This window comes from Cydia fagiglandana, chromosome 1 (genome assembly GCF_963556715.1).
Source record: "Cydia fagiglandana chromosome 1, ilCydFagi1.1, whole genome shotgun sequence".
NCBI lineage: Eukaryota > Metazoa > Arthropoda > Insecta > Lepidoptera > Tortricidae > Cydia > Cydia fagiglandana.
Window position 1 is genome coordinate 18513027 of NC_085932.1, and position 23409 is coordinate 18536435.

Below are 23409 nucleotides of genomic sequence, written 5' to 3' on the forward strand. Positions count from 1 at the left end.
TCCTTTTTCTCGAGAGGCTACAGTATGGAGATCTCCAAAAAAGTGCATAAGTTTTAAAATGGTCGGCAACGCGCTTGTAACTCTTTTGGAGTGTAGACGTCCATATGATGCGGTGACCACTTACCATCAGGTGGGTCGTAAACATGTTACCCACCGATGTCACAGAATAAATAATAGTACTAGGTACAGAAGACTCACTCTCTAACAAAACGCGTCTGTCACGATCAGCGCAGATATGGCCGCTAGGTGGCGACAGCGCCACGCGCGGCTTATGGCAAACTCCAAAATTGGGGTCGAACGGATGGACTTTTAACTGCCTGTAGCAAAGCGACGACATCGCGGAGTGAGCCACGCCTGCCGATGTATTAAAAAAACACATATACACTGTATTGTCTAAATTAAAAGTAAATTTCAATTAAAAAAAAGAGTAACCCTTTTGTAGTTCATTTCGTTTGTGTGGGGGGGGGGGCAAATTTGGTGCCTGTCCCTGGCGCCATATCCTCTAGCTACGCCACTGCTATAAGGGTTCCTAGTTGACTACGGAACCTAAAATTTAAGTAATAGCGTGAATTAAGACTGTAAATTCAGATTCTCTATTCTAGGTAGGTAGATACTAATTTAGCAATAAATTTGTGCTTACGCTTACATTAACAAATTTTGATTGAACTCTAACGTTTTATCTTATAGGTATGCTCCGATCTGAATGCAAGAAATAATGAGAAGAAAAAGGAATGCTTTTTTCTTTATCCCCAGGATAAGAAAAAGATATCGGGAGAGCAGACAAAAAAGGTCTCCAATTGTAAGGTACTTAGGTCTATCCTTTCAAAGTACAAGAATAGTTATAAAATATCTGTGAATTATTTTTATCGAATTTCGTTCTGATATTTTAGTATGACATACCTATTAGGGAATGCAAATCGGTTATTTTTTGTATGGAAATAATCGCGGTTTCGGTTAATAACCGATGATTTCCATACAAAAAATAACCGAAAATAACCGATTTGCATTCCCTAATACCTATGTCATGCCCACCTACTCATCACCAACTTCAATTTTTATTATAAACTCTGCTGCGCTGCGGTTGCGAGTGGCATTCGGTCTCCATAATTAAGTACCTCTCCAAGCCTGCATCTCCCCAAGTCAACGGCGAATTTCCAAAATAAAGTTGTCTACCTATGCCCTTTGACAATCACTAAGTAGTGTTAGAGTTTTCTGCATGCCAAATTTCTGTTCAATATTGATTCAGTAATTAAAATTTTAAAACACACCAAGCTACTTTCGTGTTTATAGTAGGTATTTTGTATAAAATAAAAGTAGGTAGTAGGATTTATTCTAAAGTCTAAATTATCTTCAGCTATGTAGCTAAATTGTAAGCGTATTTTTTTTGACTTGCCAGACAACCGTATCAGCAAGCCAATGGTTCCCAAAACACAAGACGGACCCCCGAATCTTTGTTGACGACGAAGAGATTGGACATCAGCCTGTAGTCAACTTATAACATTGTACCATACCTATGTCCATACTTTGCTTGACTCAAAATTTACAGTATTTCTCTTTTATATTACCTCTACATACCCACACTGTCACGTCTTACTTCACTGTTGAAATATATTTGTATAAAATAACTCTGGATTTAATTTTAATTTTGATTAAAAATTCTTATTTCGTAGGTACAGTCAGCAGCAGAAGTTGCTATAAGCGGGCGAGGTGTTCAAAATTACCTTAACACGCTCTTATTCTCGTAATAATAAAGTCGCGTCAAGATAAATTTTAACAGCTCGTCCACTTAGCTACTTCTGCTGCTGACTGTAAGTACAATAAATCTTAATTGGACATGGGAGTTACATATGTAAACTCTAGGGTTTTTACTACCGTCGACTTTGATGGTTGAATTAAGACTTCGTACTTTGGTATAAATAACAGTGTAATGTAATCCATACATCTCACTATGTGCTCCCGAATAAACTATAATGACTTTATTACGAAACACTCTAATGTAGCTACTATACTATAATGAATTTGATCAATCACGTGTCGCCACGGTCAAGAGGACAAAACCAAACGACAGAACAAAATACAATGAGCCTCTTTTACATTCATTAAACAGTAATTATGATTTTTTTATACATTTAGGTTATAGATATAGTATATAGTAGAAATGGTCTTATTTTAGTCGACTCATAGAATTGTATACAATAGTGAAATAAATAAATAAATAGGTAATCAAGCTTTTCAATCCCGTACTTACCTTACTTCTTTCACTCTTAGCATGATGTATAGGTACACCTATAACCGAGTATTAGGGAAGTAATCTAATTCTTTAAATAAAAGCATAGAGCCACTAGAGCTAGTTATTTTGCCCATCATTATAATAATTGCGTAGGACTAAGTGCAAATCGCGGTAATGCCATTTCGCGCCAAAAATACCAATGAGTAACCGATTACCGAAGATGGCGGTTAAGATGGCGACCATAAACCATAACAGGCAAGACAATGTTGGCATCGGCGAGATGCAAAATGGGCAAAATGGCCATTGACAGGGCATAAGGAAATAACTCGAGGACGGCCGAAACGCGGACAATTTATCGACCACTATTTTTGGTGTGATCAGATTGTTATAACTAAATTGGCTTTTATTGAATACTTACTTATTGGGGAGTTCTGATTGTGGTTTTGGCATGACTGCGTAGGTCTTTAGCTTGCAAAATATTGATGTTATACACGCGTATTCGGGAAACGAGATAATCACAAGATCTAGAGACGATATAGAGATCAACTAGATTTACATTAGATATCGACTAGATGTTAGATGTGACTTGGATATCTAAGTCATAACTTGTCGAAATCGTTCAAGAGGACCTCCAGAATCGCGGAAACGTGAAATTTGACATATCTATCTTAAAAATATCTTTAAATTATCCATATCGTAACTTGTTGAGGTCTAGCAGAGATCTAATTCATTTCCCGAATCGAGCCGATAATCATTATAGGTATGTACTTATTATGTATATAAAAGCTAACTTTGCACAAAATATAGTAAAGCGTAATTTTAAGAGAGAGAGCGGCACATAAGGGCTCAGCGGTAAAGTTGTTATCTGTATGGAATCATTGCTGTTATTACTTTTTATTTTCCACGCATAATTAGTGGTTTAACAAAACAATGCCATTAATTGGCAGGTACCTAATCTCTCAAGTGATTCCGATATTTTAAAACCGTACAACTATACGTACGTTGAAGATTTGAGATAAATAGGAATTTTTATCTGCCGACGTGTTAATTTCTTTTAAAACGTTATTAATTTGGTATATAATACCCAAGTCATGTCTATATACGGTATTAAACATTGCCTATTGACACTTGTACAATGTATATAAATTAGCGTTGGGCCATAAGATTCGCTTGATTTATTACAGTCTCAGTTTTGCAGGAGTAGGAGGTAGATAGTAATAAGTAGGATAGTATGTTAACAACAATAATATCAATAACATATTTATTCCATACTGAATAAAGGTTTTCCTACAGACTTAAGAAACAAATTGTCAGGGAAAAATGTGGATATTAGAGCAGCTCATTAAAACCACAATGACCTTAACAGGACTTCTCGACTATCTGTGAACAAGAGTAACAAGACTAATGGACAAACAAAATATGGCCCCGAATATTAACCATAACAAATAAGAGCGCAGTGTACTCTACGAAACGCACGTAGGACGTCCATTACCACCGCATCTATCCAAAAAGTGACGTATATCCATTAAAGTTTTGATTGCACTTAAGTCTTTTAGCTTGCCAAGCCTAACCATTAGCAGTGAAGAAGCACTCATGACCAAAAAAATAACCCACGCGCCGGACTACCGCAAAAACTATTGTCATGGCGTATTGACATCACAATTCACTGGCAAATTGTCGGTGTCCGAGGATGTCAGTGTCAATTCATCATGCCATCTTTAGGAAGTATAATCAATTAGGGTAACAGACTAGTTGGTCGATTCCGTGTGGGAGATAGGTAGGTACTAATAGCTACGCACCTAATAGATGCAGCTGCAGACGCACAAGCTGTCGCATATATGTACCTTTTTACGTCTACTTCATATTTGATTTATATTTAAAGAAGACAAGACTCAATACAACGATCAAATTTGGGATTAGTCTAATGCAATTCTAAGTTGTTTAATGTGTTATGTTATGTTATGAATCAACTTACTCACGCAACAGGTCTGTAGCCTACCAAAGTGTTTGAAATATCTGGTAAATGCCTACAAAAACAATGAATTTACCGTCACTCAGCCATCCGTTCCAATTTGCTTCACCTGGTTACGCAGTCCGTCATTCATTGTTTTCCACCGAAGGTGTAAATGTGTCGTGTCACTCGTGTCAGCACGCCGGCGGGGGAGTGGGTTCGATACCCCGCACGTGGGCTGTAATCGGCTCGCTGTCATTACTGGCATTATTCGTAATTGTTAAGTCGCACTTTGTAATTTTGACACGTTATGCTGTGTAAGGTGAATTAAGTAGGTATGCTGAAATTTTGTAGCTACGCTTTAAGGTAGGTATGGTTACATTAGGCTCAGCGGCGTTCTTATAACCGCAGTATCATGCTCTATAACTAATTATAATCGATTTCATTGTGCCTAACTTTAATCTTTGTCTGTAAATAAGTTGTGGCGGTTATCGTAGGAGAGGACTTTGTACTATTATCTAATATAGATTATTAACCAAAGGGTTAAATGTTTTTTCTTAATACTTACATTTCATTTTATCACGACTATCACGAGCGATAACTTACAAGTTGTACCTAATAAATAATTCACTGATCATAATCATATATTCATCATAATCATCATATTTGTTTCCACCATATTTTGCATGCCAGATGTTGGTAAATTGTGTGAACTTCTAATTACTTCTATTATGCACCACTTTTTATGCAAAATTAAGACATTGATTGATTGATTGACAAAAGCACGTTCGTTTGAATATCAGTAAAGGTGTGGTATTCCACCTGTCCGATATTCGATGGATCAATATCCATATTTTGCTTAATGAGAGCACTCTCTCATCAAATGTGCATTGCGTCTTCGGAGTCTAGTGAGACTCAATGCAGATTTGATCAAATATTGGACAGGTGGAATACCATCCTTAGCGTTATACACATTATTACCAAAATTCTCCGATATAGGTACACCTTCGATTAAAACTCGGTGAAAGTTAGTAGATCGTCTTTTTCCATACCATAGTTAAACTGCTCCGAGCGGGGGCGAGATCCAGTTATCATCCATCATGCTTATTGTCACACGAAGCGATTGCCGATAAGTAGGGCTGCCGCAGCGCAGTCCGCGTGGCGCGGAGGAGTGGATTACGTGTGCGTTTGCGCAACTGTGATAGCAGTGCACTTTATAACGACAACGTTATCAAATTACAAGCGTGTTTAGATCATGTTCACTGCTACTTACGTTTGTTAACTTTTAATATTGAAATAGGTACCTATTACCTATGTCATATTGCGATAGAATAAGATTGGTTAAAGTCTGTTTGGAAAGATAAAGAGTCGTGGAAAGTATTGGGCCCCATACATTCCACGTCTCTTCTCTTTCCGCACAGTCTGTAGCACAGGTTAGCAGTGACAGGGCATGCAACATGCAAAGAGCTCGATTCCCATTTTCATACCTTATATTTTCAAACAACACTTTTTCTCCAGATCACGAAAAAGGGAAAGTTAAATAAGCTAGCTCTGGCTTCCCTATCAACACCTGCACGCCGCTGTTGGTTAGGCATATACATTAAGTTATGAAGTGCCATAGTGCCATTATCTTGAAAATGCCTAACAGCAAATTTCGCTGACTCAAAGTAAAGACAGTTGAAATAAAAATATTCAGAAGCCAAAGCCGATGGGAATCGGATTCTGTGGATCAACGGATGTGACCCTACTTTTATTATTTAAAGTGTTTTTCTTATAAGGCAAATATTACTTATTCCTACGATCCCTGTGGTCACTACATGGTCCTGAAATAAAATTTACATAGTCCGATTAGGTATGAATATTTCCATTAATTAGCATTAGATTATGTATCAAATCATGTCGCTCTGGCGACATGTTTGAAAGCCCGCATCCTCCTACGGGCGACACAGGTTCCCCAACTTACCAGTAAATTGTCGACGCTCTTATTACATGGACACAAGGTTTATTATTACGCGAATTGTATTGATTATTATTGGTTCTGAGTAAGTGGGCCGCGTGGGCGATAGCTGCCGCAACTGGCTGCAGCCGGGTCGCTGTGGAGCGCACAGGTACCGACAGTAGGCGAGGCTTTATTCAATACTTGACACAGTCTGCATGACTGCATACTGAATATCTACAATAGTAATACATAGGTTAACATAACTTATAAAGTTATAACATAGGAAATATCATCATGATCATCATCTCAGCCATAAGACGTCCACTGCTGAACATATAGGCCTTATCCCCTTGGATTTCCATACGTGCCGGTTGGAAGCGACCCGCATCCAGCGTCTTTCGGGCGACGGAAGATAGGAAATATGACTATAAGTAATTATAGGAAATATACTACTATTTATGGCACGGATGATTATGACACTGTGTTTGTAAGAAATTGAATATTGGTTATTGGGTGGCATCGCGAAACTTAATTATGAATTATGTGGATTAATTACCTACAGCGGGTTTGAATCAGCATTACGTATATATATTCTTTTTATTGATAAAATACTGAGATTTTTGGCTTTGTTAAAAAGGGCACATAAATCTGATTAAGTAAAAGTCTTATATTATGTCTTACTCAAAACGTTGCCCGGTAATAGAATGAAGACACCTACGAGTACCCTACCTGATTAGAATAAAATTGTAACTAACAACTACAAACCTGCTGGACCTCTCGTCCACTATGTAGAGACGCCTATTCACTATGAATGCTAATTTGCATTAAGGCGGTTGCAATTAAAGCGCATTTACCTTATCTCGGCGGGCGAGATAGCTCAAGATAATGCTGAGATAATGCCAGATTGTGGTGCAAATGGGTGGTTGTGCTAATTGTGCTTTTAATGGTAGTTCATTTATTTTTGTTCCTTGTATCGATACCTAGTTAGGTACCTGTATTTTTTATATTTTGGTTTCTAAGGTACCCACTGCGAGTAGCAAAATTATGACACATTATGAATGGAATTCATTCAAAAATATTCGGTAATACAAGAGTGAAATTACCTTTTTCATTGCGTTACCGGGAAATTATCCGTCTCTTGAGAATTCGCGGTAACGGCGCAGTATTCATTGGGGACAATTTAAATAAAAATTAATACATATTTAAATAAATGAATACTCTAATTTTCGTAAGTCTTTATACTGGAAAGAAAACTAAAGCAGATAGGTAAGATTTAATTGACGATGAAGACCATGTAAATGGTCATCTCTTTTGTTGTACCTACTTTTAAAATATTGTAATATTTGTAATTGCATTATTTATTTCGGCTTCTTAAATACATACCTAACATAGGTACTAACCTATGTATTTTTTCTTTAACATTATGACTTAACATTTTTCCTTGTAGGTATGTACATCATAAATTATTCTAATAATGATGTGTTCTGTAATAAAGAATATAGTCATGCTCAATTTAGGGAAGTTATGTAAATAATATATTGTCAGTTGATGCTGAATCAAGGGGCATAGCGGAACCGCTTCCGCGAACTCGCTAGTGCCATATAAGGCGGCAGTCTGTACGCGCCCGCATGCGCACCGCGCGCATCGTACGCGCAGTGGAAGCGCTAAATTCAGCGCAAGAAACTAAATACCCAAAACCGTGCGCGCCTGCCAAATACGGCACGAATCTCGAGTTACCCCCGCGGCGCTGGCAAGCGGCCGCATCCACGAAAAACACGTAAAAACGCATTTATTTTCGTAGCGAGCCGTCTCTAATTTTAGGCCGTATGTTCGCATGAAAACTGAAAGTAATACGAGCGATTTTGGTTTGGGCCGAGATGTCTGTATTTAGATTAGAGTGCCGACCTCCGGCTGTTGATAACGACGCGCTTTTGCATAACCTCGCCGCGCGCAGTCGGAGCGCGGGCGCCGCGAGTGCGATGCTGTGTGATAGTGCATTCTAACTGGATTTGGATGTCACAAATGCTGCCCGAAGGCGGAGGTGAATATTTTAAACACTTGTTTTTTAGTGTGACGTAGTGCCTTTGCTTAATCAATCATCGTCATACAATCAATTAATTTAGAAAATCATACACAATAACATTGAAATAAATTCTTGTTATTAAATTATCTTCGTATAATTAACAAAGTTTTAGTATAATTTTTTTTTAATGTATCTATTAGATGTAACAGGATTTGGCTAAAATCCAGTCAGGCCGGTTAACCTAGTTAACGTTATTTTATCGCAATAAAAACATTGATTTTTATCAACGCAGCGCAGAATTAATTGTTTACGTCACGTGTGAGGCATTATCAATATTATCATAGTAAAGTAAGTGGGCAATACTTATTAGTACATAAGGTTGAATGAAATTTGATCATGTTCGTGTACAATTGCACCTCTTGTTTGGTCTCGCGATGGTGACACCGATGCGGCTCTTTGGCCTGGTTCTCACCTAGGTACTTAATCTAAATTATCGTTTCTTAACTAATTTAAGTACCTAATGGTTTTTATGCACTTATGTAATAGTTATAACTTTCCAAAAATATGATTATTACAATTTATTTTCGTGTTATTGACTTATTTATGTGCAAAACCATGTATTATTATTACTTAACACACTCGTAAATGAATGTTGTTAGGTAATTTAATTACTGTAACATTATGTAAGATATTTAACACAAGAGATGCCATAAAATTATTACAGTCAGTAGACTAATTGGTTTTTCCACAATTAAAAATACTGAAACGAGACCGAGAGTTCGATTTGATCAGTGAGCTGTTAACGGTGACAATTTTACATGTCAAATCCATCACTTTCATAACAAAAAATTAAAAACAGAATCGGTCTCCGGGAAAGTTATATGACGATAGTCATTGTGTAATTACCTTCAGTTAAGGATACTTAAAAAACCGGATAAGTGCGAGTCGGACTCGCCCAACGAGGGTTCCGTACCTTTTTAGTGTTTGTTGTTATAGCGGCAACATAAATACATCATTTGTGAAAATTTCAACTATCACGGTTCATGAGATATATACCGCCTGGTGACAGACAGACGGATAGACGGACTGTGGAATCTTAGTAATAGGGTCCCGTTATTACCCTTTGGGTACGGAACCCTAAAAAACGGATGTTTCTTCAATCAAAGTCCCTTTTGTATACAATAAGTAATTTAAATAAACCGTTTTATAACATATCTAAGCGTGTAAAAAAATAGGTAGGTAATCAGAATCACGACATTAAAGATGATACTCCATAGGTATGCGTTAGATAGAAAATGATTACATAAGTATGAGTACATTAACTATGTACTTGTATTTTGCAATGAACCATTAACACTACCTACCTGCACGTGTTTTAATAGCTTTGTATTGGTTAGGTATATGATGCTAGATGACCTTGGTTATAGTTTATGATAGCAGAAGTCATGTCCTGCATCGCTGATGACGCCCACTGACTCAGCTGCATACTACAACACGTCAGCTGTCAAAACAATCTCGTATCTAATTACTAATGCAACACTACAATCTAGGGATAATTCATACAATACAAGCATAAGCAAACAATTGGAGTCGTGGAATGTATGAGGCCCAATACATGCCACGGCTCTTCTCTTTCCGAACAGACTCGGAGTTTATCAGTGCTATACAATTCCTATTCAATGTGGAACCTTGATAACACGAACCTCGTATTTCCTTCTTAATTAAGACTGGTTGGTGGACTAAGACAAGACCAGTAGACTAGTATAGACTCATCTTTAATGGTTGAGGGTATCGGCACAGAGATGTTTTTATTTGTAGGTAGGTAAGTAGATACATCTATTTTTTAACCGACTTCCAAATTCCAAAGGAGGAGGTTATCAATTCGGTTGTATGTTTTTTTTTTTTTAATGTTTGTTACTCCATATCTCCGTCATTACTGGACCGATTTTGAAAATTATTTTTTTGATTGTATGTATATGCATACAGATTGGTCCCGTTTTTGTCAAAATCCAGTTCTGATGATGGGATCCATGAGGAATCGACGGAACTCCTCAAATCTTAAAGGCATACATATGGTGATTTTTGTGTTTTTATCAACAAATCAAGCATATACATTCAAAAACATGACATTTGATGAAGTGGAACTGCTGATGATGATCAGAACGGAACTCTTCAACGACGCATAGTTCACCTTTGGCGATTTGTCCTCTTCGTTATGTTTGTTAAGCAAGTTAAGTTTTTAAGCCACAATTTTATCAAGCTTGAGTTCTGATGATGGGATCCATGAGAAATCGAGGGAACTCCTCAAATTTTAAAGGCATGCGTATAGAAATTTTTGTATTTTCATCAGAAAATCAAGCATTTTCATTAAAAACTGTCGCATTTGATGAAGTGGAACTGCTGATGATGATCAGAACGGAACTCTTCAACGACGCATAGTTCACCTTTGGCGATTTGTCCTCTTCGTTATGTTTGTTAAGCAAGTTAAGTTTTTAAGCCACAATTTTATCAAGCTTGAGTTCTGATGATGGGATCCATGAGAAATCGAGGGAACTCCTCAAATTTTAAAGGCATGCGTATAGAGATTTTTGTATTTTCATCAGAAAATCAAGCATTTTCATTAAAAACTGTCGCATTTGATGAAGTGGAACTGCTGATGATGATCAGAACGGAACTCTTCAACGACGCATAGTTCACGTTTGGCGATTTGTCCTCTTCGTTATGTTTGTTAAGCAAGTTTAGTTTTTAAGCCACTTTTCTGTCAAGCTCGAGTTCTGATGATGGGATCCATAAGGAATCGAGGGAACTCCTCAAATCTTAAAGGCATACGTATAGAATTTTTTGTATTTTCATCATAAAATCAAGCATTTACATTAAAAACTGTCGCATTTGATGAAGTGGAACTGCTGATGATGATCAGAACAGAACTCTTCAACGACGCATAGTACATGTTTGGTGATTTCGAATTTCGATTTTGACTTGGACTGGGACCCGGACTCATACCCGGATTCGGTTCGGACCCGGACTCGGACTCGGACTCGGACCCGGACTCGGACCCGGACTCGGACCCGGACCCGGACTCGGACCCGGACCCGGACTTGGACCGGGACTCGGACCCGGACTCTGACTCAGAGACCCGGACCTTGACCCGGAAAACCACTATGATACCTAAACTAAATAAACCACTATGATTACCTACCATAAAATGTGGGTATGATGATGCCAAACCCCTCCCGCTCAAACTCCCGTACACCGCACCGCATGCGCCGTTAAGTGGGTTAGGTTAGGTTTGAACTGCGATCCTCACAGAACCGAACAAAAGTGGGTTAGGTTTGGTTAGAACTGCGAGTCTTACAGAAACGAAATGCTACTAGAAAAGTGGGTTTGATTATTAGGTTCGAACTGCGATCCTCACAGAACCGAACTGCTATCAGAGAAGTGGGTTAGGTTAGGCTAGATAACTACGACCCTTACGGAAACGAAATGCTACTAGAAAGTAGGTACTGGTTTTACCTCCTTTTCTACATAGTGCACCTTCTACCATAATCTTTCACCGGGCCCCATAGAAGTCGGTTTTTTTTCTTAAAAATTATTTTTTCAAAACTTAGAAATTTTAATCCTTAGGTAGAGTTATAGTTTTACACACGTAAAATTGTACCTTGATTACTGTTTAGGGCGTATTGAGCTATGGTCCCTATTTTATTTAGTTAACTAAAACTCCTATCTACGTGGTTTTAGTTACCTAAAATATATTTATATATATACAGGTACGTAACATAAGTAGGCGGTAGACAAGAGGACCGAGGCCCTCGTTAGTAAAACCTACAATAATTTATTTAACTTAAAGCAAAACAACGGTTGAAATTAGTTTAAATTATATTTGTTACTCATCTCGACGTCGTAACACATGCATTAGGTATTAACTTAAGCTTATAACATAACAATACTATGAAGAAACTGATATTTCCATAAAGGATTTGCGAATGCGAAAAACAAATAGAATGCGGTTTGCTATTTGGTCAGTGAACATTTGACACCTCTCACATAAGGGTAAAGAGCCGCTATGCTTATTTGCCAACTACATACACCAAGTTATTAATGATCCGTATGGTTCTTATACCCCATTGACATACGGCTTATTCTCGCTAAATCTGGCCGCATATTGGTGGCTCTGTATCGTTAGTCGGGAGACGCTAAATAAACAAATTGGAGCTGGCATAGTTTCTTGTAACGTACTAACTGTCAGGCCTAGATTGAAAGAAGTGGTCAAGCATCAGGCAGAGTGGGAAACTTTAATCGGACTTGACACGAAGGGAAAATTTTAACGACACATCATTGAATGCAGCTGACAATAAGAAATTACTGATTTCGAAAATTTGTCTCTTAACTTAAATATTATTAATTTCCCTCGTAGGTATTCAAAGTGAAAACGACTAAGTACTTCGACTAAAATGAGTGCCTTCCTTAATGATCCTATCATCATTGGCCTGTCACATCAATAAGATGATGGTTTAAACAGCGTTCATATTAAGAGTGCGGCACTTCCGCAAATGACTGACTGTGATCCTATACCTTAGGCATAATTTGCAAGGTGGATATATACAACAAGTACGTAAGTCACACTAAATAACTTACCTATAGGTACTTCTTCGTCAGCGAGTATGCGCCCACTGTTGGGCATACGCCTCTCCAATTTTCCTCCAAGCAGGTCGCCTCCGCCAGAGTGGGCTAGCAATCTTTTTGATGTCATCCTCCCATCTGGTAGGAGGTCTGTGATCCGGTCTTTTAGAAAGAGGCCTCCACGCTAGGACCCGCTTGCTCCACCTCCCATCATGTCGGATGTCGTGTCCGGGCCAATATACGTGTCCGGGCCAGGCCCATTTCAGAGTAGCAATCCGTCGACTGCTACTGCTTTGGTCCGTCGCTGGATCTCCTCGTTTCGGATTCTATCGCAGAGAGATATGCCGGGCATACAGCGTTCCATATTAGCTCTTTGTGGGACTTTAAGCCTCTTCGTTATTAGCGGGCACGTTTCGCAAGCTAGGGCGTAGGGCACGGCGGGCAAACCGTATTTTATTCTGTATGTATAAGTACTTTTGTCTTCAGTGATTTAAGTATTATGGCTTGAAACAAATTCTTCAGTTTACCTACCACATTCTTAACTTTTACTAAGGCACCAAAACAAAAATCGTCAAAGGGTAACCGTTCCATTGAAGACATCGACGTCTGGAGCCCGTTACTCAAAAGCTTGTAACTTGTAATACAAGTGGAAATCCCTTTCTAACAAAAGGTGTTACAATTTAAGCTTTTAAGAAACGGCCCCCTGATCAGCCGAAATGTATGAAAATTAGGTGATATTTTATTAAAATTAGTAATTGTTTGCCAGGTCACGGACGTAGCAAGATTATAATTATTATAATAGATCGACACCTACTTATTGTTAGCTAATAAGTTTTATCTTCAACGCTGCGTTGGTCTTCATCCAAATATTAAAAGAAATACAATGTCTACTTAAGTATATCCCGATTCCGATATGCTTCTTGACATTCCCAGGAAACTATGAATGATTTCCATTCTTATAGGTACGTAAATAAAAATTTATAGCACTAACTACTAACGTTGTCATTTGTCATCGTTGTTAGCTGTTTCACAAAGTTCACTACTTATGCTAGTTTGTTTATGCTGTTGTAAACATAGTAGGTACTAGGTAGAGTATACCTACTTATTTGGTATGTTTATTCACGCTGATAATGCAACGAGTCGTCTGCCAATAGACGATACATTACAGGTGTATGATTTAGTAGGTATCGGTAATCGGTAAGTAACCTAGGTATACCAAAATTTTAACAATTTACCTACTTACTTAATCTAACTAAAGCGTAAAACATTGTGGTTAAAACATATTAGAGCATAATATGAAAAGCAGATAATACAAGCACATTGTTAATAGGATTATGCCAGCATAATGTTACACATCCTTACAGGGCGTTTCGCTTTGTAAGACACCATTAATATTGCTCCTACGCGCTCATGATTCATTCTTCAATGCTCCTAATACGGCCAATATTAACATTCATGTATAATTTATAAGAAAATAAAACCGTATACGTTTTGTTTTGGATTTGTGTCAGTTGCCAAAATATGTGTCATCTCATATGTGCACCCACAATGCAGTAAACAACAACTTTGCGCATGCATTGGGCATGATGAGCTTGTGCATATCAATATACCTTGAGACAATATAGGTGGTAGGTAGTTGCCTGCTAGAAATATAGGTAATTAATATTTGTTATCGCATTTAAGAAACGGAATTCATGACTTTTTACACTTTGTCGTTATAAATTCCAATAATACTTCAATAATTCCATGCATAGTTAGCTTGGTCCGACTCTACACCTTTTATTACAACTGTCAAAATGATCGTTAGTTATTTTTAAATTGACTAAAACAAATTGTGACCAAGTTGACAGACCAGGGGGTGTATTCGAGAACGGACATTTGACGTATCAGGGGGATATCCAGTTGATGCGGATAAATCATGACTTGTGGAATCGCGTACAATCACCACCTGTCAGTGAACTCTATCCACACTAGAGGTGGGGGTGTTGTACTGAAATAGTTTTTGGGACAGGTTTTTCCTAATGGACGACGTTTTGTTTGTCGAGTATTTAAAAGCACGGACTCTATTTTTCGAAATATAACAAATATGAAGTTGCCAACACCTCGTACCTCCATTCTTATTTTTACTTTAAGTAAAATATTTTTTTGTTAACAGACAGTCGTCTGGGTGTCTGTTGGATCAAAAAATAATGGAAATAATTTTTACATTGTTAATATGTCATTTGATTAATGGCCTTGACTCAAAACGTCACGATACGTCAGATCAGACTAATGAAAAGTCGATATTTGCATAAATAACCCTTATTTGTAAGTCGCTTAAGTACGGTAAACACGTAAATTGCCTATTTGGGGTGGTACACGTAAAACTGGTATTTTCATAGAAACGTACTTTTGGTACGCATTTTGCCAACGTGTCCCAGCTCTAGTTAGGATCACAATGTATCGCAAGTTGTTACATTTGACAACTTGTGATCGTAACTGTCAATGAAACTAGACTTTTTTGTCGATGGGTATGGCTGCCATATTTGGATTTATGACATTCAAAAGGGGATCCTACGGCATAGAGTAAACTGCATGCTCATTTTTCTACAATACTTTGATTCTTCTACTGGACGCAAGATGGAGTTAGCAGTCAAATTTCGATCTTGGCGTTATAAAAGTAAACCGCAAGAACATGACATGCAGTTGCGTGGGTGTAGATCTATCATGAAACGAACATGTGACAATTGTCTATGATTAAAAAAATAATTGACAAATAATAATATAAAGCGATACAATACTACTTCAAAATGGCAAAAAGAAAACAGATTTATTATAAACATACTTACAAATCATATAGGTAAAAAGTATAATTTTTAAACCAATGGTCGTGGGTCCTAACCCCGGCTATTAACAATGACTTTGTTGTAACTATCTTAACCAATTGCTTTTCTGTGAAGTAAAATAATTATCATGAGGAAGATGGAGTAGCCACAATAAGGTATATATTTTTCCCCTCTGGGTTAGATGGCAGGGAGAGATAGTGGAGAAAGCGGCAAAATAAGCATTTATTGTGTTGTTAAAAGCCCTAAGCCATGAGCCAGGGTATGTGAGGTGCATGATTACTTGATTAGGGGCTAAACTCTGGAAAACCGGACCTTCGGCGACTAGCTGCCAACTTTCCCAACTCACTTTTACATCAGCTCCTTTGATTAATAAATTCAGGTAAAATTCGTAAGAACTAAGTGCCTGTGCCATTCTCTACATTGGACGCTATGCCTAATTAGTTGTTATTGATGTTGAATTTTCAGTGGCATATAAGACACCGGTCGTATAACGACTTAGAAATTTGGATGTTTTCAGTTTGAATGAATAGCAAACTGGAGAGTTTTTGATTAATTTAAAACTTATTATTTTAGGTATTTTGTGACGAAAGGTCTTCACAGACATCGACAGAAAATCGGGAAAGCCCGGCCAGATGCGTCAGACCACGCAAAATGGAGGATTCCATGCCTACTTGTCTTCTTCTACCATGTATAGGTATCCATAATAAAATTATGTCATTAAAATACCGTTTCTTCGCAGCACTACACTTCAGTCCTTTTATTAGAATATGTACCTAAATAATTTTGTTCTGTGAAACTTATTTTGTGTTACGAGGCTTACGAGTTACTTTGACCTACTCGTATTTTGCCACCTTAATAATAGTAGCCTCGAATTGGTTGTTATTTGTGGCTTTCCATAAAATAATAAGGGTACGTCTTTATGCTTCAAATGCAATAAGGACGTTTTCATCTGAAATTCCAATAGAACTTGGAAATTCCAGAAGCCACATTTTTACAAGCTTTTATGTAGTTTCACTTTCACCTGCCCCGTTGTTTGTTTGTATCAATCAAATCTAAATACCCACTTCCCGGGTGTTCAATTAAGCTGAAAATTTGCATGCATAAGTAATCAAGTTTTCACAGATGTTTCGAATAAATATAGTTTTTTCAAAGGTTGTCTCCTTTCAATCATAGACAGAGACAATCATACAATCTTTGTCTTACACTTTACACTAGTACTAGCACCCAAAAGAAAAGGACGACTATAGATTTCCCGGTTCTTACTGACTGACAAATTGGTTTGACCAACTACTTATATAACATTGATGGATCAAGGCGGTTTGTTTACAGCCTGCCGCGAAACCCGAAAAGCGATATTTCTTTATCTGCCACTCTATCGCTCGGATATGCAAGAGTGATAGAGTGGCAGTTAACGAATTTGGAATTTCGTGTTTCACCGTAGGCCCTTTGTTTGTGGTAATTTTTCCCAAAAGACGAATAGAAGTACGCACGATAAACGCCAAAAAGTTGCTATTTAAATGCTTATCATATTAATTTAAATCGTCGTTGGTGGTTCTTGCTTGTGTGAGTTATATAGATGGTCAAGCAAATCTTTTCAGTTATAAAAGGCGCGAAATTCAAATTTTCTATGAGTCGATATCCCTTCGCGCGTACATTTTTCAAATTTGCCGCCTTTTTCTACTGACAAAATCTGCTTGATCAACTATAAATGTCACTGTACCTTCACCTGCGGACTCAACCTTCACGTTATATTTTTTTTTTCAATGTTCACGCTGTCATAGTAACGAAAATAATAAACACGTCAATCGAAGTCAAGAAATTTATATCCAAGAAAAAAATGCATATTATATAAAAAAAATTATGAAAAAGGAAAATATTATACAATGTTATGTAAAGAGCTTTATTTTCATATGACCCAAGACTTAGTCGAAGATTTCAGAAACCAATATCCAGCAAGCACCGTCTGGCTCTCTGCTTGTAAGATATGGAAATACAATGCACGTACCTACATATAAATATGTGTAATCATGTGCCGAAGCATATTATTAAGAGGCAAGGGGATGTCCGGTTCTCCATACAAACGTAGTCGCAATTTTCCTCTCTGGATATTGATATTATGGAATATGGAATATCAAAAAACTGACAGTGCTCAATGCATTCTGCTACATTCTTCAAATTTAGATTTCAGCTTTCAGGTTTTGGCATTATTTTCTTCCATCAATCTCACGTTCTTCAGTGTTCATGTGTACAGATTTGTTCAGTTTCAGCACAGATTATAGTTACTTTATGGTTTCAGGAACGCATGAAAAACGAAAGTTTAAAAGATAATAAATTTACGATGGCTGTGGGAAAGCAACAATAATTTAAAGCATCGATATAAGATAATCATCTATAAACTGTTTTCGGCCATAGCGAATACGTTTACCGCTAAGAATGTCTCAAAGTAAAAAAAAGAAGTAAGTAAATATTAACTGACGTGTCTCACTCCGCGATTTCGTTGCTTTGCTACAGGTAGCTAAAAGTACGTCCGTTCGGCTCCAATTTTGGGGTTTGCCATAAGCCGCGCGTGGCGCTGTCGCCACCTAGCGGCCATATCTGTGCTGATCGTAACAGACGCGTTTTGTTAGAGAGTGAGTCTTCTGTACTTAGTACTATTATTTATTCTGTGATTAAGCTCATAAGTACACTAAGGTAGAATTGTCCGTCTATCCGTCCATATGCCACAGCAATTTTACTCAAAAACTATATTATAATGAAATTTGGAAAGTAGGTATTTTTAATTTTGGAAGCCACTACTTATTCGTAGGTTAGAATTTCAACCGGTTGGCGGTGGTGAACCGATTTGGATTTTTTTTTAAAGTATAGGTATCCCGTTTTTATCAAATCCCAGTTCTGATGATGGGTCCATCCGAACTCCTCGAATCTTATAAGTAGGCATACATATAGCGATTTTTGTGTTTTCATCAATAAAGCAAGTATTTACGTTCAAAAAAAGTGACATTTAGTGAAGTGGATCTACTCATAGGAGGTTTGTTTTTAGCGTTCCGTATGTCAAAAAGAAAAAAAACGGAGCCCTTATAGGATCACTCGTGCGTCTGTCTGTCCGTCTGTCTGTCCGTCTGTCACAGCCTATTTGCTCCAAAACTACTGGACCAATTAAGTTGAAATTTGGTACACATATGTAAATTAGTAGTAGTTTTTTTTTAATAATTTTAAAATACATTTATTCGAAGTTATTTAAGAAAATAGCCTAAAAGTTACTTTATCTCCGAAACTACTAAGTCTAAAATTTTGAAATACAAAAAATACACAAAATATAAATACATAAAATCTTCACTTGTAGATGACAGGAAAACCTATTAGAAATGTGCAGTCAAGCGTGAGTCGGACTTATGTACGGAACCCTAGAAACGCGAGTCCGACTCGCACTTGGCCGGTTTTTTTAAATTACGTGTAGGTATGTTAGTAAGTAGATTTTTTGGTACTAGAAATAATATTAGTATATATATAGGTATACATACTTAACTTAATAGTTTTTCTTTCACCTATGTAAGTAATATGTAAAAGGGACCGAAATATGTAATAAGAGGTGTAAAGTAAATACGAGTATTACTATACGATATGTCCAAACAAAGATCGCTATGATCAGTACAAGTTATTTTTTTAGGTCCCGTACCTCAAAAGGAAAAAACGGGACCCTTTAAGGATCAATTCGTTATCCGTCCGTCTATCCGTCTGTCCGTCTGTCTGTCTATCCGTCCGTCTGTCTGTCTGTCAAGTCAAGGCCCTTTATCTCGGGAACGGGTGTAGGTATCGAGTTGAAGAGGAATAAAGTTAATACGATTATTACTTACTATAAAGTACTCGTATGTCTAAAGAAAGAACGCTATGATAAGCAGAAAGTAATTCTTTAGGTTTCCGTACTTCATAAGGAAAAAACAGGACACTTTTAGGATCACTTTATTGTCCGTCTGTCCGTCCGTCCGTCCGTCTGTCCGTCTATCCGTCTGTGCATCCGTCCGTCTGTCCATCTTTCTGCCTATCTCTGTGAATGATCATTCCGTAAGAATTTATTCCTAACTCGTCTAATCTTACAGACATAATACATTTAAATTTGTTGTTGAATCATATGATGATCAAGCATTCAGATTAAATAAAATGAGTGATATTTAATGAAGTGGAACTGCTGATGAAGACCAGCTGGAACACCCTAACGACGCGTATTTCACGTTTGGCAATATGTCTTCTTCGTTATGTTTAATCTGCAAGTTATTTTTAAGCATCATTTTAGTCGAGACCTATTTCTGGTGATGGGTTCCAGAAAGAATAGACGAAACTTTTCAAATATTTTATATATAGGTACTTATAGTATATTTTTACATTTGCATTTAAACAGTGCTATTTGGTGAATGGAACTTTTTCATGAAGACCAGAAAGTAACTTCTCCATGACAAGTATTTAATAGGTGTTTCGGCTTAGGCTTTTAATTATTTATTATTTATACCCTCCCGGGCGGAAGAGAGGGAGGAAGACAACTGACCACAGCGAGTATAGAATCACTCCACCTTATAAAACCAAGTCCCCCGCCGCGCTGTTTGTGTGTATGTATGTTCGCGATAGACCCAAAAACTACAGATCGGATTTTCATGCGGTTTTCATCTATCAACAGAGTGATTCTTGAGGAAGATTTAGGTGTATAATCTGTTAAGGTTTTGTGTAACTCGTGCGAAGCCGGGGCGGGTCGCGGGGTTGCATGGTACTAACCAATATGGCGTAGTGGTATCGTCTTGGGTCGTCCTATTCGTTTTTCGCCAAGTTCTTAAATTAGTCCTATTTTGCTTTCGTTCACGCATTCTACATTGAAAGCCACCGACGATTGTGACGAATGTAGAATGGGTGACGAAAGCAGAATAGGACTAATTTAAGAACTTGACGAAAAACGAATGGGACAACCCAAGACGATACCGGCGTAGTTGGTGTTCATTATACGTAGGTTTAGGAACTTGTCGCTTTTTTTAAAATTTAATTTCCAAAATCTCGATCCTAGAAGAAAAATTGTGAGGACCAAACTTGTAGAGAATCAAATTTCCTACAATTTTTGTCCTCACGGTTTTACTGTAAAATCAAAAATGCCCGAGTTATTCAAGAAAAACCGTTTTTTGAATATACACAGAAGCCTGATTCAGTCTACTTTTTGAATTTATACTCCCTTGACCCCCCCGAGGGACCTACGAAAAAAAATCCAAGAACTGATTATTCACAGGTCAAAATCTATAATGACTGAACTAAGATACCTACAAAGCAGGTGTTATTGGCCCGTCTTTATACACCTGTATCCTGTATATAGTTATACATACAACCTACGGAACATTTTATTTAATTAGATGGGTGATGGGAGGATATTTGACCTTACAAATGACTGTGCCCAAACATTTCCGAAACATATCGAACGTTTTAGTTGCAGTTTTCAGTAGTGTAAAATAATTGGTATATTTATCGTACCTCGTGTTATAAATGTAAATATAATATATTATTTTTTAGGTTCAATATACTGGCATTGGTTTCACCAAGAACGATGAGCGAGAAGCGATTAGAAATATAAAACTGGAAACGAGTTGGGGCGTCCGGCTGCGACCGAAGCGAGTTTTTGAATGCGAGTTTGACGTTTTAAACACCGTATTTAAGGTTAATAAGGTCTACAAGCTTCGAGAAGGAGGTCAACCGCCGAATCCAACTTGGTTGGGCAGCGTTCGGGAAACTACGTAATGTCTTTTCGTCCGACATACCTCAGTGCCTCAAGACGAAAGTCTTTAATCAATGTGTGTTACCAGTGATGACTTACGGCTCCGAAACGTGGTCTTTCACTATCGGCCCCATCTCAAAATTCAAAGTCGCTCAACGAGCTATGGAGAGGGCTATGCTCGGAGTTTCTCTGCGTGATCGAATCAGAAATGAGGAGATCCGTAGACGAACTAAAGTCACCGACATAGCCCACCGGATTAGCAGGCTGAAGTGGCAATGGGCAGGCCACATTGCGTGCAGAGAAGATGGCCGATGGAGTCGAAAAGTGCTCGAGTGGAGACCACGGACTAGCAAACGCAGCGTAGGACGTCCACCCACAAGATGGACGGACGACCTTGTTAAGGCCGCCGGAAGACGCTGGATGCGGATCGCTTCCAACCGGTACGAGTGGAGGTCCAAGGGGGAGGCCTATGTTCAGCAGTGGACGTCTTATGGCTGAGATGATGATGATGATGATGAAGGTCTACAAGCAAATATCAGCCTTCGTGAATTAAGTATTGTAACCTTAGTCACAGAATAGTAGTACAGTGGAACCTCGATAGCACGGATCTCAAGGGAAACGCCAAAACTTCGTGTTAACGAGGTTTTATCTTATTAGTGCCATGCCTTATGGGAAACGGTCGCAGAGATAGTTCAGAGCCGGAAACCGCTACCAACTTTTAGTATGTTGTTAGGCATGGCATTGGGTCTCCAAAACTGCCGGGAGACGGCGGCGCCGGCCATCTACTTCAGCGGAATGACGTCGTCAAAATGACTCCCGCTTCGTTGCGAATATTGCATACTGCACCCAAATTATGCATAGCACATACACGTGTGGGGTATTAAATGAAAGCCAATTAAATAAACTATATTTTATTTATACAAAGTGTATCAAAATCTGCAATAGTTTAAGAGAAATTTACAAAATAATAAAAATTACGTAAAAAAATATTCGATTATTTGGGTTTTACAACCAAACCAAAAGTCGGACGATAAAGCAATGTACTACAACATTAAAGATGACTTCTCAAGCCATACACTGATATCAATAAAATCAAAATTGGACCAAATATGTGGAAATTATGCATCAAAATGTAGATATTCGCCCATACAAATGCATAAAAGTTAAAAAAATCAAAATTGGTCATTTTCAGGATAATCCGCATAAGCTTCTAGTATGTTATTGCCAATATGACATGGAGTCTAAAACTGCCGGGAGACCATCGCTGTTGTTCCTCAGTTACAAATAATGACGTCATATAAATAGTCACTGCCGAATTTCGTAAAATGTAAATTATAGCTATACCACGAGTCTCACATACACGTGAGTTACATGTAACGAAAGGTTATTAAATGTATTATGATTCACCTAAACATTGTTTGTAAAAAAAATGTACGGTTTCAGAGCTAGAAACAACGAAATACCACTTTTTATGGAAAAAGTAGATATGTATCAATTTTATACCTAAACTAAAACCGTCAAAAAAATTTTGCGTATAATATTTGAAAAACTTGTTATTCAACTATATATCACAATTTAAATTTTACATTTCCGACAAAAACTGTGGAATTTGTGGAAAAAAAACTAAAGCGCCCCAACAATTCTACCTTAATGCGCTCATATTATGCAAAGAATAGTTCTATTTATCGAGTATTAAATGAATGAACATTACATAAAATACATGAAAACGACATTTTCGAATGGAACCATAATTAAAAAAATAATAATTTACTTGATAAGTAAGCAAAATACTGTTTCTTTAAGTACCTAATCTCCTCCTTTCAAAGTCGGTTAAAATGTAGCTTTTGTGACCTCGGCTACAAAGACAAATAAATTGACACCTCATTTATCAAAATCAGTTCAGTAGTTTCATGCTAACGGTACCTACACATGCACGCATAGATAGCAAATTCTGCCGTAGTCGGACAAAAAATAAAAATTCAATAATTAGACCTTTACTATTAAGGCCTGGCGTGGCTTGGCATCTAACGTTGAAACTCTCAGGCCGTAGATGTTAGCAGGCCTAGCGGGCGTCGCCT

The 23409-nt window shown here is 37.6% G+C and overlaps 1 protein-coding gene and 1 long non-coding RNA gene across 2 annotated transcripts in view; both read left to right on the forward strand.

Moving 5' to 3' along the window:
* The first annotated feature begins 7685 nt into the window (after positions 1 to 7685).
* The window catches only part of LOC134665567 (uncharacterized), a 34607-nt gene continuing 18883 nt past the window's right edge, over positions 7686 to 23409 (forward strand). Inside the window, exon 1 of the mRNA XM_063522542.1 lies at positions 7686 to 8161. Coding sequence (XP_063378612.1) covers positions 8134 to 8161 — 28 coding nt within the window. The 5' untranslated portion in view covers positions 7686 to 8133. The remainder of the gene's footprint in view (positions 8162 to 23409) is intronic.
* Positions 14616 to 21750, forward strand: LOC134671006 (uncharacterized). The gene is made up of 3 exons (XR_010099157.1): positions 14616 to 16282; positions 17885 to 18044; positions 21130 to 21750. It is a non-coding gene; the product is annotated as an uncharacterized LOC134671006 (long non-coding RNA).